Here is a 16,995-nt window from a genome sequence, read left to right as displayed (position 1 = left end):
AAACAGTGTACGTACTAAAACCCTCTTTTGGCTTACGTGGGGTATACTACTGGGCTATACTAATAGATCAAACTAGATTCTGAGGTAGCAGCTGGTTGTTAGCTAGCTACATAGTATAGTTACTATAGATACCGATAATATTAGTCTACGTGCATGAACTAAGGAATCAGCAACTTTTGACCATAAAATATTTATTGTGGTTTACAAGCATTGTACACAATTTGTGACGAGGCACGATCAACATCACATCATCTCTAGTATACCTTACGGTTATGAATTGTGAACAAGTAGCGGGACTAGTGCGCCAATAAACAACCTGAGCACAGCCTAATAACTAATAAGCTCAAAAGTACAGGACAGTAAAAAGAAAATACATATAAGACTTTCAAATACAGTAGCAGGAAGGCTTAGGTATCGATCAGTTTTGCTACCCGTTGCGTCATGCAGCTCGCACCACAGAGTGTAAGTCCATCAGATATTGATATGTGTTCGGACTCGTGTCCGATTACTCTCTCTCTCTTTCCTCTTTGCTTTTATTTGCTGGGTCTGCCGTGGTGATGGTTTGGAGACTTGCATTAAACTAGATCATTTCGTCTTATTGTTAGCTGTTGGCTAACTAACTATGTAAAATGTTGTCACATAATTTCAGGTAACTTGTAAATATTAACTTCATTTAAATAAATTCAAAATACATTGCTTATCTATGTATTATGCTTCATCTAACAATGTACCTCAGGGGATATGCACATCTCAAAATGTGCTAAATAACAGCATAAACAAAATAGGTTTTAGATTTGTTGTGTGATCTGACTTTAGTTTTCAGATTTGTTGTTGTGCTTTTCGATTTTACCTTGTTTTCTGATTTTGTATTTTATTTTAAATGTAATCTTTCCTTAATGTGCCCTGAACAAGGCATCCAACACTTAGGATGCTCCAAGGTACTCGCCATTAGATTCCTTTGTTTCCTAACTCCGGTTACAGCTTGATATTATTTGAATTAAGACATTTACCAGTACCTTTCAAATGGCTACCAGGTTGACAGATTACTTTATATTTCTCTAAAAACATCATATTTTCTTGTCACGCTCTGTACACAACTTTTCGATTCTCATTACCAATGCGGGTAGTCTAGTTTTCTACATTCTAAAATTGTTACATGTATAACTTCCTATTCAAATATAATTCATTACTGTCTAATGATGTAAGATTAATAAAAACTTGGCATCTCTTTTTTGGCAAAACATACTTTTGGATTTACAGTTTTTAAATCTTATGGTAATGAGATTAGCGTTGAAAATAAATATGTTTTTAAGAAAATAATGTTTGACATCTTGAAACCAGGATTTTGTGAGAATCACCAATCTACAAGCGAAATAGGCTAGTGTTTCTGTATTATTTTCATATTTCAGTTCGGTTGACCTGTGTCTACAGCAGTTAGTCATCTAAAAAGAAAATGGGGGCCTCTTTAGGTTAATATTAGTACTACATGTTGGGGTTTCTAATGACAAACTATTTTATTGGAAGTCAATTATAACGTTGTAAGGCATACAAGTCTGCTGGATCCTCTTAAACCAGAAGTTCTCAAACGTTTTGATGCCAAGGCCCGCGTATTGTATTTAACCATTTTTAACAAACACTCAAAATTTTCTACTTCTAACACACAATTCATGACCATTTTCTCAACTATAAACTCATTCTCAGAAGAATACACCAACTTACAAACCCCACACAAATAAGTCCTCATTTTGCAAAGTTTTAACCATGTTCTCATTCAGAAAACACAAACGCATAATATAGTAAACTGAAGTGTCAAGATGTAAATCAAATAGCACACATTTATCCATCAGTAAACATTCAGTGGCAAAACTGATAACACACCAATCAGGATCTATAGGAGCACTGGTAATTGTGCATGCTAGAATTACATGGGTTTATACTACAGTACTTACTATAAACATACAGTATACTTACAGTACACACTTTACGATATGAAAAAATAGGATTATAGAGGGAATTGGATGAGAAGTTAGGGATTTGTGTTTAGAGTTCATAGAAAAGGAGCCACAATTTCAAGAAATGTGTTTGAAAAAAACTGTTACTGCCACAGCCCCCCTGTTGAGAACCTGTCTTGAAGCGATAGTACACCCAAAATAACAATTATGTCATAATTTACTCACCCCCTTGCCATTTCAAACCCATGTCACTTTTTTCCCGCAGAACAAAAATGTATATAATGTATATATATATAATGTAGTTTGAATGATGTGAAATGATAAATTTAACCAAACAATTAGAAGATGAATACCTTTGAAATGGGACACAATCAGACAACTTTGAACAATGTTTTTTTTTTTTTTTTTGCAACAAGTGACTGGTGGACTTGTGGTCTGAATCCATTCACAAAGATGGTTCCAAACACATGCCCTAATACATCCTTCCTAGAGTTTATTTCAAGAACTCTGCCCTATGAAGAGAGCAGGGACTGCTCAATTTTGTTTAGAAAAAGCACTGTGAAATTCGAAGCTATCTGTTGTTCTGTACTTGTGTGTGTAGCGTTTTCACATCTACTTTCTTCTCCCTGCTTCCGTAGCATCATAATAAAAGAATGGTGTAGTGCTGTTCTCTTACAGACACACCTGTTAAAATGAAACCAAACAGTAATTTATAGATTGTGTGTGTGTGTGTGTTTGTTTATGTAGAATGACCCACACATTTAGTCTCTTATTCCATCATCGTTAAAATCTTCCTGTTTTAAACAATATGGCACCGAAATTTCACCGAACTGTTATGTACAGTATATGTCAGTGACATCATTTGATTCCAAAGAGACAATTCACTTATTGATTTTAAGTCAGCATAAAGTCTCTCGTCATCAGTGTATCTTTAATATTACATGTTTGAGGTTGACACTGTCCAGAAATATTAGGGCTCTATAAAACAAAGTATTTACATCTTCACCACCCACCACTTATACAGCCCCATGAGCATTACTGGTGTCTAGGTTTGCCTCAAAAGCCTCATAACACTTTATTTTGTGTTTTTAACCTTTAATAAAGGACGCATCAACTCCATGAACATCAAGCTCATGATAACCAATGTAAAACTATCTATAAGACCAGATCCACAATGTTATCTTCTCATCCTTGACTTAAGATCAGTTAAGACAACAAAGAAAAAGTAATTAACCAATAAAATGGAAACAACGTCATTAGTTTATGGAGTAAGTTAGATATAAACTAAAGTGAGACTAAAAACTACTACAGAACTTCAAACAAGATGTCAAGATTGTTGAGGAGCTTTCATTTTTGTCTTAAGAATTTGTTTTTCATTTATACAGAGAATACATATTTACAGTACACAGGCTCTGATGTGAGCAGGCATCACAGTACAAAACATCTGACAGACCAATGAGATCGTTTTCAAAGATAACTCAACCAATCAGGTTTCAGTAATGGCATAAGTCAAATAAAATACTGTGCATGCACTTAACTCTCAACCCAGATCAGACTTTGGACAATAACATTTTAAGTTTTGAAAAAGGACAGTCAAAAGCAACCGTTTAAACTCCTGGAAAAGTTGATCCTTCAGTGGTCCCTCAGAAGAAATGACAACAAAATAAAAGTCCTTTCAAAGATTTCAATATCAAAGTTTCTTCCACCAAAAATAGATGTCACGTTTGTCCAATATTTATCAATACACCTCCATGAGTAACCCATTAACAATTATGGTAGTAAAAAGTTGTGGAAAAACAATCATTCAGTGTCCACATTTAAGACCAGCAATATAAAAGCATATTTCGTAGCAAGAAAATGTTATTCTGTCAATGTCTCATTTGAAAAAAATCATAGAACAGGCAAAGAAAATATTGAAAAAAGAAAATAATCTCTTTGTAAGATTAACAATAGTTGTGTGGTGTTTAACAGCTTGTAATTTGATCATTGTTTTAATAAGACAAATCAACACAGAAGATATGTGCAATAAATGTACAGGTGGAGCAGTTATTTACAGTCTTGCAGGGCAAATGTCATTACCATATTTGGAAAGTATAAAACGTTGACCTTTTCATTACTGCAAATGGCAACTCAGGTATTAGTTCTTGTATTAAAAGATGAATGTACATTTTCCAAATAAAAATGAAAGAACATCAAATATAATGCCTAGATGACAACCCTATACATATCCTTTACATTTCTAAGACCAGCACCACTAAAGAGAAAAAATAGAGTTGGACACACAATTCATGATTTATTTGAAGAGGTCAGCACACAGTGCTTTGCGAGGGGACCAGTGCAACCAGTTCTGGGAGTCAATAGATGCATCCCAACTCCTGCCCCTGACTCAAATGCTTAATATTCAATTCAGTTGTCAACTCGAACACACTGACAGAGACATAATTCAAACCGGTTTATGAGGTTCATGTTTGGCCAATGCTGTTCAATCCCACTCTTTCAGGTATGTTTTTAACTTCGAAGCTGCTTTAAGAACACTAGTGCTGGTGGCCAATGGAGAGCACTAGAGGTATCAGACAGCCTAGAACTAGAGCAACGACCTCCACTTTGTTCAGTCCTTTCCCACCATTTCCTCCAGGCGAGTGGCTGTGGCCGCCCATTCCTCCCACCTCCGGGAGGACGTGCACCGTAGCCACGTACAGGAAGGTGCCGGCAGAGAACAGCATGGCCACACCAGTAGCGTTCACATCTGACAGTGCCTCTTTACTGCTCTGTAAGGAGGAAGAAAAAAAGTAAAGCATTAGATCATGGATAAATCTAGCACAAAGCACTAGGACTTTAAATATTAACGCATTCCATTACTAAGTCTCAGTAAATGCCAGGGTGTCTAAAAAAACAATTAGAAATTAAAAGTCAAACTCAAACTTAAAACCTCACTAGCCTAATGAGCATATAAACCAGGTCGTTGGAGACGCTGTGTGTTTCGTTGTGAAAATTGTACAAGACTTTGCTACAGACTAACGCGGGCAACGTGAAGAAAGACAACATAAGTCTTAATAATCTGTAATAATGTTCCAACTAGAGGTAACAAATGTCGTGTTTAAAATGGGATTTATTTTCTTTGCGAAGTTGTGATGAGATGTGGTGTAACACTGGTTGATCAAGAAGGGCCAACGCACTTGCGTTATTTATTATATTACCATTCCCTTCTGTAATGCGAGCTTGTTTCTATCTCACACAAACTCTGTATTCGACCAATCACTACGCACTAACCAACTGGCCAATAATAGCACACCTCGCTTTTCAGAGTGATGAGCTTTGTAAAAAAATTGCACCTTTTAGAGAGGTAGGGCAAAGAGGAGATACAAACAAGCACGATATGTGTAAAATACAGCATTTTCTAACCTTAAAACGTGTATACACATTACATTACATCTCAAACAAACTATAATGATCGTTTTAGCCATGTCATTTGACCCCTTTAATATTGTCGTTTTTAAATATGTGATTGTTTTCTTGCAAAGATGCTCTCTGTTTATAATACAAATAGCCTCCGTTACGCTGCCTATGAAGCATGTCTCTCTGAGCTACCTTTGTGCACAAATGCTATCTTTGAACATTGCCAGCTGGTATTTGTAACCACAACGCTGCAAGCGTTTTTTTTCTTTCTAAAAAGCGCAATAGCTTTAACGTATTTGGAAAATGTATGAAAAATAAGGGATTTGGATTAGATGTGAAAATATATATACTGTATATTCTAAAAAAACATATATTATTCAGGAAAAGTGGAACAAAATAACCCTTTGGGTAAATTGTATTAATATTAAAAAATTAACCCTTAAAACTTATATCTTTTTTATAATCTAAATCTGAATATTTAGTGATTGCTTTATGGCTTTAAAATACTATTACCGAAATCTGGTCCTGGGGACCCACAGCACTAAAGATTTTGTCTCCCTTTCCTTACTCATTCAGTTCAAATATCTCTGCTAATGAGCTCATGATTTGAAATAGATATGTCAAAAAGGGGTAAACATTAAAATGCACAGAGCTATGGCACAGGGCTTGAGAACCACTGTATTAAATCAAAGGTAAAACTTTACAAATGCCCAAATAAAAAAAAAAACTTAATTAGACTGATGGTCTAAATATTCATACCATGATTTAAAAAAATACCATACCTGACTGAGTCCTACATATGTAAGCATAGCCAACACAGGAGCTGCCAGAGCAAAAACTAACAGATGCTTCCGGATTCGGTTCCTTTCTAAGCCTGCATGCATGAGGAAAGAGACGAGTCCAAATGCAGCAGGGGCCTTAAAAAAAAACACACAAATGCAAAAAAAAGAATGTTTATAACTTAACTGGTATTTAGACACAAATACAAAATAAATAATCTGTTAGCTGATGCAGCATCAGAAATGTTTTTCAAAATAAACACTTGCTTAAACAATAATTTAACAGGATATTTGGGGCAAAACTGATTTAGAATTACTGTACCTTATGTAACATAATGGCCACAAACACAATGAGCTGAACGCTTGTCTGAGACGTGGATGCAGCAGCTCCAAGTGCAACGCCATCGGCTATAGCCAGAGAAGGAATCAGATATGTTTATCTCTTCTCTAATGTAACACAGGATATTTAACATGACAAATTTAATTTAAAACAATCTGACGCCCTGTCCTGCCATCATTCCACATGAATGCAACATTACACAAGTAAAACATGTTATCAATGCAACTGAAGGTTCATTTTTACCTGCAGCATGGACGACCAAACCAAGCGTGGTCGTGACCTTAGAGCTAGCAGCCCTTGCTGCCTCTGGATCTAACAGAGAATAGATTTAAGCACAATTATGGGTAAGTGAGCTAACTAGCAAGTAGTATAACATACAGTATGTTACAGCGAGCTAAAGGACAAGCAAACCTACCATCACCGCTACTGCTGTGCATATGCGAACTGCCAATCTGATCCACCAACAACATAAAGACAAAGCCCAGCACAAGAGAGACGCCAATATATGCGTGTAGCTGATCGTGACCATGGCCATGTTCACCACTGGGTCCTACGACTCCTTCCGCAACCTTTGGATCAGACACCTCCGCCTCCACCTTACCGGGGCCATGATGGTGCCCACCTACATCATAACAAAAAGAGCACAGCTTTTTAATCCATTCAAACCTTACATGAAACACATCACAACACTGCAGTCACACAACACATTTAGAATGTCCACGCATAGACTGGCGATTATGGGTAGCAACCCCAGCAGTCAATGTGTTTTGGACTATGATTTCAAGAGTAAAACACATGAGTGAATTGGAGTGTCATGCTAAAGCTCACCTTCAAGCATTTCCTCATACAGTGCATGAACTCCTTCTGGAATAATGACAGCTAATGCAGTGCCACATAATAGTCCTGCTCCCAAAACAGTCACCAACTTGAGCTTCTCCTAAAAATAAAATAAAAAGAAATTGGCTTTACATTCTTTCATGTATATGCATCATCTGAAACTAGACTATTGTGCATGGTAGCATAATTAAACAGCGTATGTCTACGGTAAAAACTGTAATGTTTGTCATTACATTCAACATTAAGACTTTTGTTCAACTTCAGCCCACAGTGCTCAATTCTGCACTTAGTGATCTAGGTTTCTGTAAGGTTAAGTTCCAAACATAATCAACCCCCCAAACCATCTATATCTAACCCCCCCAATAAATGTCAATAAGCAGAAGTTTTCCCCCCAAATCTTCTTAATAAACTCATCATTCCAGAGACCAGCTTACCTCAGAGAAGTTGACAGCAAGGGGAATGGTTCCAGCCACATAACAGCCAACCAGCATGGCCAGAGACAGAAGACTGATGGAGCTGAAGTCATCCATTTCACCCGATCACCAGTCAGAGCTGCTAAACCACTACAGATCCTACAGCTTTGGGCCACTTCAAAACGTTTAGCAACAAACCCCGTCAATATTTTATGTCAACAGTTCCTTCTTACGTGGGTTGTAACGTATTAGCCAGTTAACTGTTAGCTAGAGCGCAGTACATTTGTATCTATCCCCTTCATAAGCGCAAAATCGGAGTTCCACCAAATATCTTATATGAAAGAGGTTTCGGCCTTTTGGAACATTGACCTGATCGATAATCTGAATGATGTTGCTTAACTTCAATCACACAACACGTCACGCTAAGCAACTGCTAAAACCATCACGATCAGCACCCGAATAAACACGCAAATCAACACATCTGGTAAAGTTGGTCATAATCCTTTTCTCTGAACTAAGTCTGTGCTAAATAGCACATTATCTCTAAATTGTTCACGTGGTAAACTCATATAGTTTGATACCTTCACCGCAGTATAAAAAAGCAACAACACCGATTGCTAACAGCTCGAGTGTGGTGTTGGCAGTGTAAGTGAAGCACTTCCTGGTCACGTCGCCGTCAAAACAAAAGACTCCAAAGAAATAATAATACGTCGTCACTATCAACACGGATAAAAGCATTAAAAATACTAAAATACAAGGTTAAAAAATAAAAAAAATTGTATCTTATTTTACTTTTACACAAATTCCATCGAAGTAAAATTAATAAAAAATATTTGTTTAATATATTTAATACTCTACATTTCAACATCCCCAGAATTCAAGGACTACACACGTTGATTTAGCCCAAAGTACCTCAGAAATTCAGATGCATTGCCACTTTAAAATAAATTCTTAATTCTTAAAATAATTTAATACAAACCAAATTAATCAGATGTAACTATTAACTTATAAATATATTATCATTAAATTCATTATAGATATAATTAAATCTAAATATAATCTACATTGGCTGTTTCTGCTTTTAGCAACTTTTAGAAAGACAAAGAATGTTCTCAAAATTTAGTCTGACTTTTTCAGTTTATGTTATAGAGAAACTCTTATAGCAGGAACACTTCTAAGATAATAAAATAAAAATTATAGTCTGACACTATATCATTTACATTTAAACATTTGTCAGAGTTAAGGCCACAGGCCAATTGGGCAAATGCCACAGGGCCTCTGACTTCCAATTGCCTCGAGTTGTGTAGTCCACACTAGCCTGTCACCTAGAAACAAGACATGGCAAATGTGCAATTAATATTAAGGGTTTAAAAGCTCTTGAATGTGTGCTACTTGAATGTTGTTAACCTGAACATAAGCAAAGGCATTAAAAACGTAATGGTGCCAAGCACCACCATTGCCTTCTAAATTCCTAATTCTTTCATACTTAGTAGCCGACTTTATGGTAGGCTATATAACAACTTACATGTCTAATAAATGTGTGATTTCCAATTACACCTACAATAAATTGCAATAGCAAAATGATAAGATTATAAGTAAAAGTATGATTTTGATTGACTATAAGATCTACTGTAAGATACGTTTCAAGCTAAATATGGTGGTACTCATTATGCATGTTTGTTTCTGTCTTTCTGTTCTTGATGGTTTTGAAACCAAACACTAGATGGAACTGTTGCATTGTTTGTTACCCTTTCAATTGTTGCCCTGATCCTGATTTTTTTAATTTAGTTCATTTCAGTGAACTGGGCAATGTTGTCGATAAAACCAGTCTGTATGATTCATTAACAAATAGAACTGATTTGGTTCTGGAGCTGATCACTGATTAATGATCTTGACAATTTTTTTAACCCGTTTCCACATTTCTTTTACTGAAGGTGCTGGTGTGTGGAACTTGTTATTCACTCACTGAATAACAATATTTATTGTGTGTACAGTATATCATTATTTGTACACAGTTATAAATCCATACTTTCATTTAATTTAATAAACTTTTCATATCTACAACATTGTTATATTTAACTTATGTGGAAATAAGATATGATGTGTGGTGCTGGGGCTCAGAATACAAATTCTGTGTAGGCTGTGTCCTGTGTCTGTAGGCTGGAGGCTGTCATGTCAGCAATGAAAATGATCTCAAACACAATGAAAAGGCAATAATTACCAATATGTTTATTTAGATAATAACTGTATATAAACCGTTCAACCATGTCACTTGAGTTGTATGAAAAGAAATGCATATAGTAACAGACGAAATAGGTTTTTTGAATCGTTCATTGAATTGAACAGTCTTGTTTCACTGAAAATGAATTGGACTTCCCATCACCAATAAGCAATATCCATCCATCAATCCATCCATCCATTTTCTTTGGATGCCCAGACTTCCCTCTCCCTAGACACTATCTCCAGCTCTTCCGGGAGGACACCGAGGCGTTTTTTTCCAGGCCAGCCGGGAGACATGTGTCCTAGGTCTTCCCCGGGGTCTCCACCCGGTGGGACATGCCCGGAACACCTTCCCGGGAAGGCGTCCAGGGGGCATCCGGAAAAGATGCCCGAGCCACCTCAGCTGGCCCCTCTCGATGTGGAGGAGCAGCGGATCTACTCTGGTCTCTCCGAATGACCGATCTTCTCACCCTATCTCTAAGGGATCGCCCATCCACTCTGCGGAGAAAGCTCATTCCAGCCTCCTGTATCCGGGATCTTGTCCTTTCGGTCATGACCCACAGCTCATGACCATAGGTAAGAGTAGGAACGTAGATTGACCGGTAAATCGAGAGCTTCGCCTTGCGGCTTAGCTCCTTCTTCACCACGACAGACCGGTACCGATCCGTCTGTCAATCTCCCGTTCCATCCTTCCCTCACTCGTGAACAAGACCCCCAGATACTTGAACTCCTCCACTTAAGGCAGGAACTCTCCACCCACCTGAAGTGAGCAAGCCACCCTTTTCCAACTGAGAACCATGGCATTTGGAGAACATTTGGAGTTGCTAATTCTCATCCCAGCCGCTTCACACTCGGCTGCAAACCGTCCCAGTGCATGCTGAAGGTCCTGGTCTGATTGGGCCAGCACGACGACATCATCCGCAAAGAGCAGAGATGAAATCGTGTGGTCCCCAAACCCGACAAACCCAATGAGCAGTAACTTTCTGAAACCAGCCTATTTGTCACAACCTTGGCTGTGAATGCCCAGTCTTGTCTAGACTTTGTCACATTTCTCCCTCTCTTTTCTTTTTCATTGCCCACTTTACAAAGTGCAAACTCATTATGTTTATACAGACACACAGAACTTTGCTCAATTATTTATTTGGCTGTAGAAATTCGGTATCTCTTCCAAAGCTTTAATTGTTCATTGGACGTTCATTTTGATTTCACTGGTAATGCATGCTCAATTGTTAGCTAATCCAGCCAGCATCAGCTGAAATTGTTATTTCTGCAAAATAAAGATAAAGATAAATAGAATTGCCATTGTTGCAGTGGGGTTAGATTGCATGAAATTAACAGTTTGCTCTAGACAAAAATGTGGTAAATCAATCTTTCCATTTACCACTTCTATCTGTTGTCAGGTTAATGACAATGAGTGCTGTTGGACAGTGGTCCTTCATCAAAGCTGTTTTAACTGAAGTAAGGAGTGTCCTCCTCGTTCTTTCTGCTTGTTAGTTCCAGCAAAATTACTTCTGAGGTCACTGCGATATTGTGCAGTGCTTGGAAAAAGCTGCCGCTAAAAATAATTGAAAGTCTTCGTCTGTGCAGACTGCGTTGTGCACTCGTGTCCCAATCAGTTTCTGGCCAATGTGATTATGAGAAAGTTCATAAGCTATTCCATTACATTGATAGTGATGCTACAAAAGGCAGCTTTATGTTTGAAGGGTTTAGGGTTGAGAACAACAGCTATGTCATTTCTGCACCATTAACATCACCAAGAGTAATTGCAAAAAATCTGTGTTTAAATGTTTTGAAATTGACAAAAGCCTTTTACATCTATCAGCCTACAAATAGCTTAGTGCAGTATACCTAGTGTATAGGTAGGTTTCTGTAAAATTTGTATTTGTCGGTTCGCAAAACATCAACTTGACAAAGATTCACAATGGATACTATGATGTGCACATGTTAAAAAATTATTTGTTAATAGGTTCAAATTCTTTACTCATCAGTATAAAAATACCAAAAGTTACTGAAAATGTAATCCTCGTTAAACTATTAAATCAATAATAACTAATGTTACTTATATTTAGAATTAAAGTAAAAAAAATTGTTATTACCTTAAATTCTAATAAAAGACCTTGGAGTACCATGTTCCTGAGTAACTAAAGTGAATTATTTCAGATGCATAAGGTTCAGATTTTTTCAGATATTGCCTTCCTTACACGAGCCAGGAACATTGTGAATATGAGTGAAACATTTATGAGCCCTGTTGAGGATCAGACTCTTCCCTCAGCTCACAGTCTCAGGAACAGAAGTCTTGCTTTAGAGAAACTACTTGTATTCCTTTCCATCAAAAGCAGCAGACATAAAGAATGTCAACAAAGATTTCAGGAAAAATATGTTTTTTTTTAAAAAGTGGGATGTCTGATAGTCTGCAGTTACTGCAGATAAACTTTTTAAAATCTCTTAGCAAATAATACATTTTTAAAACGGATGACTATTAGACATTCCCGGGGAGGCTTAGAAGTGTGATCCCGATAGTTTGAGCACACCCTCCGGTCCCCCTTGAAAAGAGGGACCACCACCGGGAAAGTCTATGCCAGGGTACTGGAGAGGAGAATCCGGCCGATGGTAGAACCTCGGATTCAGGAGGAACAGTGTGGTTTTCATCCCGGTCGTGGAACACTGGACCAGTTCTATACCCTCTCCAGGGTGCTGGAGGGTGCATGGGAGTTTGCCCAACCAATCCACATGTGTTTTGTGGATTTGGTGAAGGCATTCGACTGTGTCCCTCATGGCATCTTGTGGAGGGTGCTCTGGGAGTATGGGATTCGGGACCCTTTGCTCAGGGCTAACCGGTCCCTGTACGACCGGAGCAGGAGCTTGGTTCGCATTGCCGGCAGTAAGCCAGACTTGTTCCCGGTGCATGTTGGACTCCGGCAGGGCTGCCCTTTGTCAACGGTTCTGTTCATAATTTTTATGGACAGAATTTCTAGGCGCAGCCAGGGGCCGGAGGGCGTCGGGTTTGGGGACCACACGATTTCATCTCTGCCCTTTGCGGATGATGTCGTCGTGCTGGCCCCATCAGACCAGGACCTTCAGCATGCACTCGGACGGTTTGCAGCCGAGTGTGAAGCGGGTTCTCAGTCGGAAAAGGGTGGCTTGCCCACTTCAGGTGGGTGGAGAGTCCCTGCCTCAAGTGGAGGAGTTCAAGTATCTGGGGGTCTTGTTCATGAGTGAGGGAAGGATGGAACGGGAGATTGACAGACGGATCGGTGCAGCTTCTGCAGTAATGCGGTCGCTGTAACCGGTCTGTCGTGGTGAAGAAGGAGCTGAGCCGCAAGGCGAAGCTCTCGATTTACTGGTCAATCTACGTTCCTACTCTCACCTATGATCATGAGCTGTGGGTCATGACCGAAAGGACAAGATCCCGGATACAGGCGGCCGAAATGAGCTTTCTCCGCAGGGTGGCTGGGCGATCCCTTAGAGATAGGGTGAGAACTCGGGAGGAGCTCAGAGAAGATCCGCTGCTCCTCCACATCGAGAGGGGTCAGCTGAGGTGGCTCGGGCATCTTTTTCGGATGCCCCCTGGACATCTTCCCGGGAAGGTGGAGGGACTATGTCTTCCGGCTGGCCTGGGAACACCTCGGTGTCCCCCCGGAAAAGCTGGAGGAATTGTCTAGGAAGAGTGAAGTCTGGGCATCCCTGCTTAGACTGCTGCCCCCGCGACCCTGCCCCGGATAAGCGGTACAAAATGGATGGATGGATGATTATTAGAGCTGTTCTAATATAACTTTATATAGACGGTTTCCGGTTCCTGATTGCATCGCTGCCGGCGGCTAGTTTGTATCCTCTGACACTTGCTTCACCTCACATTTGTTCTTGGTCTTATTATTAGTGTATTTTACTATCGTTACATATCACTGTCGTTGCCGAATTATTTATAACTTTATATTTTAAACCTATATTCATTGAAACGTAACGCCGCTAGCATATTAGCGTGTTAGCTTGCCTTCTGTTTACATTGTGGAATATCATCTCCCCCTATTTGTCTTGTGTGCTAACTGTTTCTCTTTTTAAGCGTATATACTAAGACTCATCAAGCAACCTTGGTAAGTTAGGATTGCACTTCATACCCGGTGAGTTATGGCTTCTATTCCTATTGTTGTTACTTGCACCTCATGTCATATGTTTAGTTTAGCCTTCTCTGTCAGCGGCGAGGGTTTTACATGTGATAAATGCAGGGAAGTAGTTAGGCTGACGGAGAAGATTTTAGAATTAGAGTCTCGCATCCAATCTTTATTTGAGGATAGTAAGAGTGTAAGAACCGTAGAAAACACTTCGGATGCGAGCAATGTTAGCGCACACAGCTCGGTTCCGGTTGAAAATCCCCTGCAGCTGGGAAACTTTGTGACGGTGAGACGGCATAGTCGCAGGACAAAACATCACTCAACCGTTCCGATTAAAGTCTCGAACAGGTTTGCCCCGCTCAGTGACGCACCGACTGAGAAACCTGCTGAAAGTGCCCTAGTGATCGGTGATTCTATTGTCCGGAACGTTAACATAGAGACACCAGCCACAATAGTCAAATGTTTACCGGGAGCCAGAGCGCCTGACATCAAGTCAAACTTAAATGTGCTGGCTAAGGCTAATCGTAAATACAGTAAGATTGTTATTCATGTCGGCACAAATGATGTTAGACTCCGTCAATCGGAGATCACTAAAGATAATATTAAAGAGGTGTGTGAGCTCGCAAAAACGATGTCAGACACTGTAATATTCTCTGGCCCCCTTACTGCTTACCGTGGTGATGAGATTTATAGCAGATTATCATCACTAAATGGCTGGTTGTCTGAGTGGTGCCTGCAGAATAATATAGATTTTATAAATAACTGGAAGAGTTTTGAGGGCAGACCTGACCTGTTGAAACGAGATGGTCTCCATCCCTCCTGGGATGGGGTTTCCCTCCTCTCTAGAAATTTGGCACACAGTCTTAATAATGCTAAAGTCTGACTACCTAGGGCCCAGGTCAGGAAGGAGACAGAATGGCTTAACCAACTGTCTGCTTGCCGTCTCGCGTTACAGAATACACAAAATATACAACATGTAATAATCCCTTCTTACAAACAACATAAAATAGAGACTGTGTCTGTCCCCCGGATTAGCAAACATAAGATATTGCGTAAACCTCTTGAAAGTAATTTAATAAACGTTAAACAAATCAAACATGAACAAAATACAGATAATCAGCTGTTACGACTCGGATTGCTTAATATTAGATCTCTCTCAAATAAAGCACTTTTTGTTAACGATTTGATAACCGATCATAAAATAGACATGCTTTGTTTGACAGAAACATGGCTAAAGCCAGATGATTTTATTACTCTAAATGAATCCGTTCCCCATGATTATTACTATAAACACGAGCCTCGTCTAAAAGGTAGAGGGGGAGGTGTCGCTGCACTTTACAAGAATTCTTTTATTACCTCTCAGAAGTCTAATTTTAAGTACAGTTCTTTCGAAGTCATGGTACTTCACGTATCGACACCTAATACTAAGGACAAAACATTTTTAAAATTTATTCTAGCTATTGTATATAGGCCTCCAGGGCACCACACAGATTTTATTAAAGATTTTGGTGGGTTCTTATCAGAACTAGTACTGGCCGCAGATAGAGTCCTTGTCGTCGGTGACTTTAATATCCATGTAGACAATGATACAGATGCCTTGGGACTGGCTTTCAAAGACACTCTTAACTCCATGGGCGTTAGTCAACATGTGTCAGGACCCACTCACCTTCGTAATCATACTTTAGATTTAATACTTTCTTATGGTATAAATGTGGACGATGTTAAAATCGTTCAGCAGAGTGAAGATATTTCGGATCATTATCTGATATTATGTTTGCTTCAATGGCCTACGGCTGCAAATCAAACTCCTTGTTACAAATATGGTAGAACGATTACTTCAACTACCAAAGATGCGTTTCTCGATAATCTGCCTGAATTGTCTAAAATATCCAGCATGAGTAATAACGTTGACGATTTTGACACTACTATTGAAAATTTTAACTCTACTTTCTCGGAAATATTAGACACAGTTGCTCCTCTGCGTTTAAAGAAAATTAAAAATAGCAGCCCAACACCGTGGTATAATGAACACACTCAGACTCTAAAAAAAGCATCCCGTAAAATGGAGCGCAACTTTAAGAAAACGAATTTAGAGGTATTTCGTATAGCATGGAAGGATAGTACTCGAAATTACAGGAATGCAATAAAAACGTCTAGATCCGCCTACTTTTCAACACTAATAGAGGAAAACCATCACAACCCTAGGTTCTTATTTAACACCGTGGCTAAATTAACAAAAAATAAGTCGTCATCGACGTCAGATTCTGATTATCAGCATAACAGTGATGAATTTATGAACTACTTCACAAGTAAAATCCAAGATATAAGAGAAAAAATTATAACAATGCAACCTGTAGTGAAATCCGCTGAACAAACTAACTACAGCACCCCTAAGGAGAAATTGCAATTATTTTCTACAGTAGATCACGATGAACTGTCTAAAATCATTAAATCATCTAAATCATCAACATGCATGCTAGACCCTATACCTACAAAACTACTGAAAGAAATGCTCCCCGAAATTATAGATCCTCTTCTTAGTATTATTAACTCATCTCTGACATTAGGACATGTGCCTAAAGCATTTAAGGTGGCTGTTATAAGGCCTCTTTTAAAAAAAACCAAACTCGACCCCAAAGAACTAGGGAATTACAGGCCTATATCGAATTTACCTTTTATATCTAAAGTTCTGGAAAAAGTAGTTTCAACTCAATTATGCTCCTTCCTCCAAAGGAATGACATTAATGATGAATTCCAGTCTGGATTTCGAGCATGTCACAGTACAGAGACTGCTTTGATCAGAGTTACAAATGATCTGCTTTTAGCGTCTGACCGTGGCTGTATTTCGTTATTGGTGCTGCTAGACCTCAGTGCTGCATTTGACACCATTGACCACAGCATACTTCTACATAGACTCGAAAATTACGTCGGCATTAACGGAATAGCATT

The 16,995-nt window shown here is 38.8% G+C and overlaps 1 protein-coding gene across 1 annotated transcript; it reads right to left on the bottom strand.

Annotated features, from left to right (window-relative positions):
- Positions 1–3,283: 3,283 nt before the first annotated feature.
- Positions 3,284–8,463, bottom strand: slc39a9 (solute carrier family 39 member 9). Its single transcript, XM_056768752.1, has 7 exons — positions 7,739–8,463; positions 7,296–7,404; positions 6,883–7,089; positions 6,711–6,779; positions 6,450–6,535; positions 6,131–6,265; positions 3,284–4,720 (listed from the first exon to the last, which is right to left on the bottom strand). Exons 1-7 carry the CDS (start codon positions 7,832–7,834, stop codon positions 4,487–4,489), a joined length of 936 nt encoding a protein of 311 aa, XP_056624730.1. The 5' UTR covers positions 7,835–8,463; the 3' UTR covers positions 3,284–4,486.
- Positions 8,464–16,995: the final 8,532 nt, after the last annotated feature.

This window comes from Triplophysa dalaica, chromosome 15 (assembly GCF_015846415.1).
Source record: "Triplophysa dalaica isolate WHDGS20190420 chromosome 15, ASM1584641v1, whole genome shotgun sequence".
Taxonomy (NCBI): domain Eukaryota; kingdom Metazoa; phylum Chordata; class Actinopteri; order Cypriniformes; family Nemacheilidae; genus Triplophysa; species Triplophysa dalaica.
The sequence above is the reverse complement of the archived record's forward strand: the minus strand, read 5'-3'. Positions and strand labels throughout refer to the sequence as shown.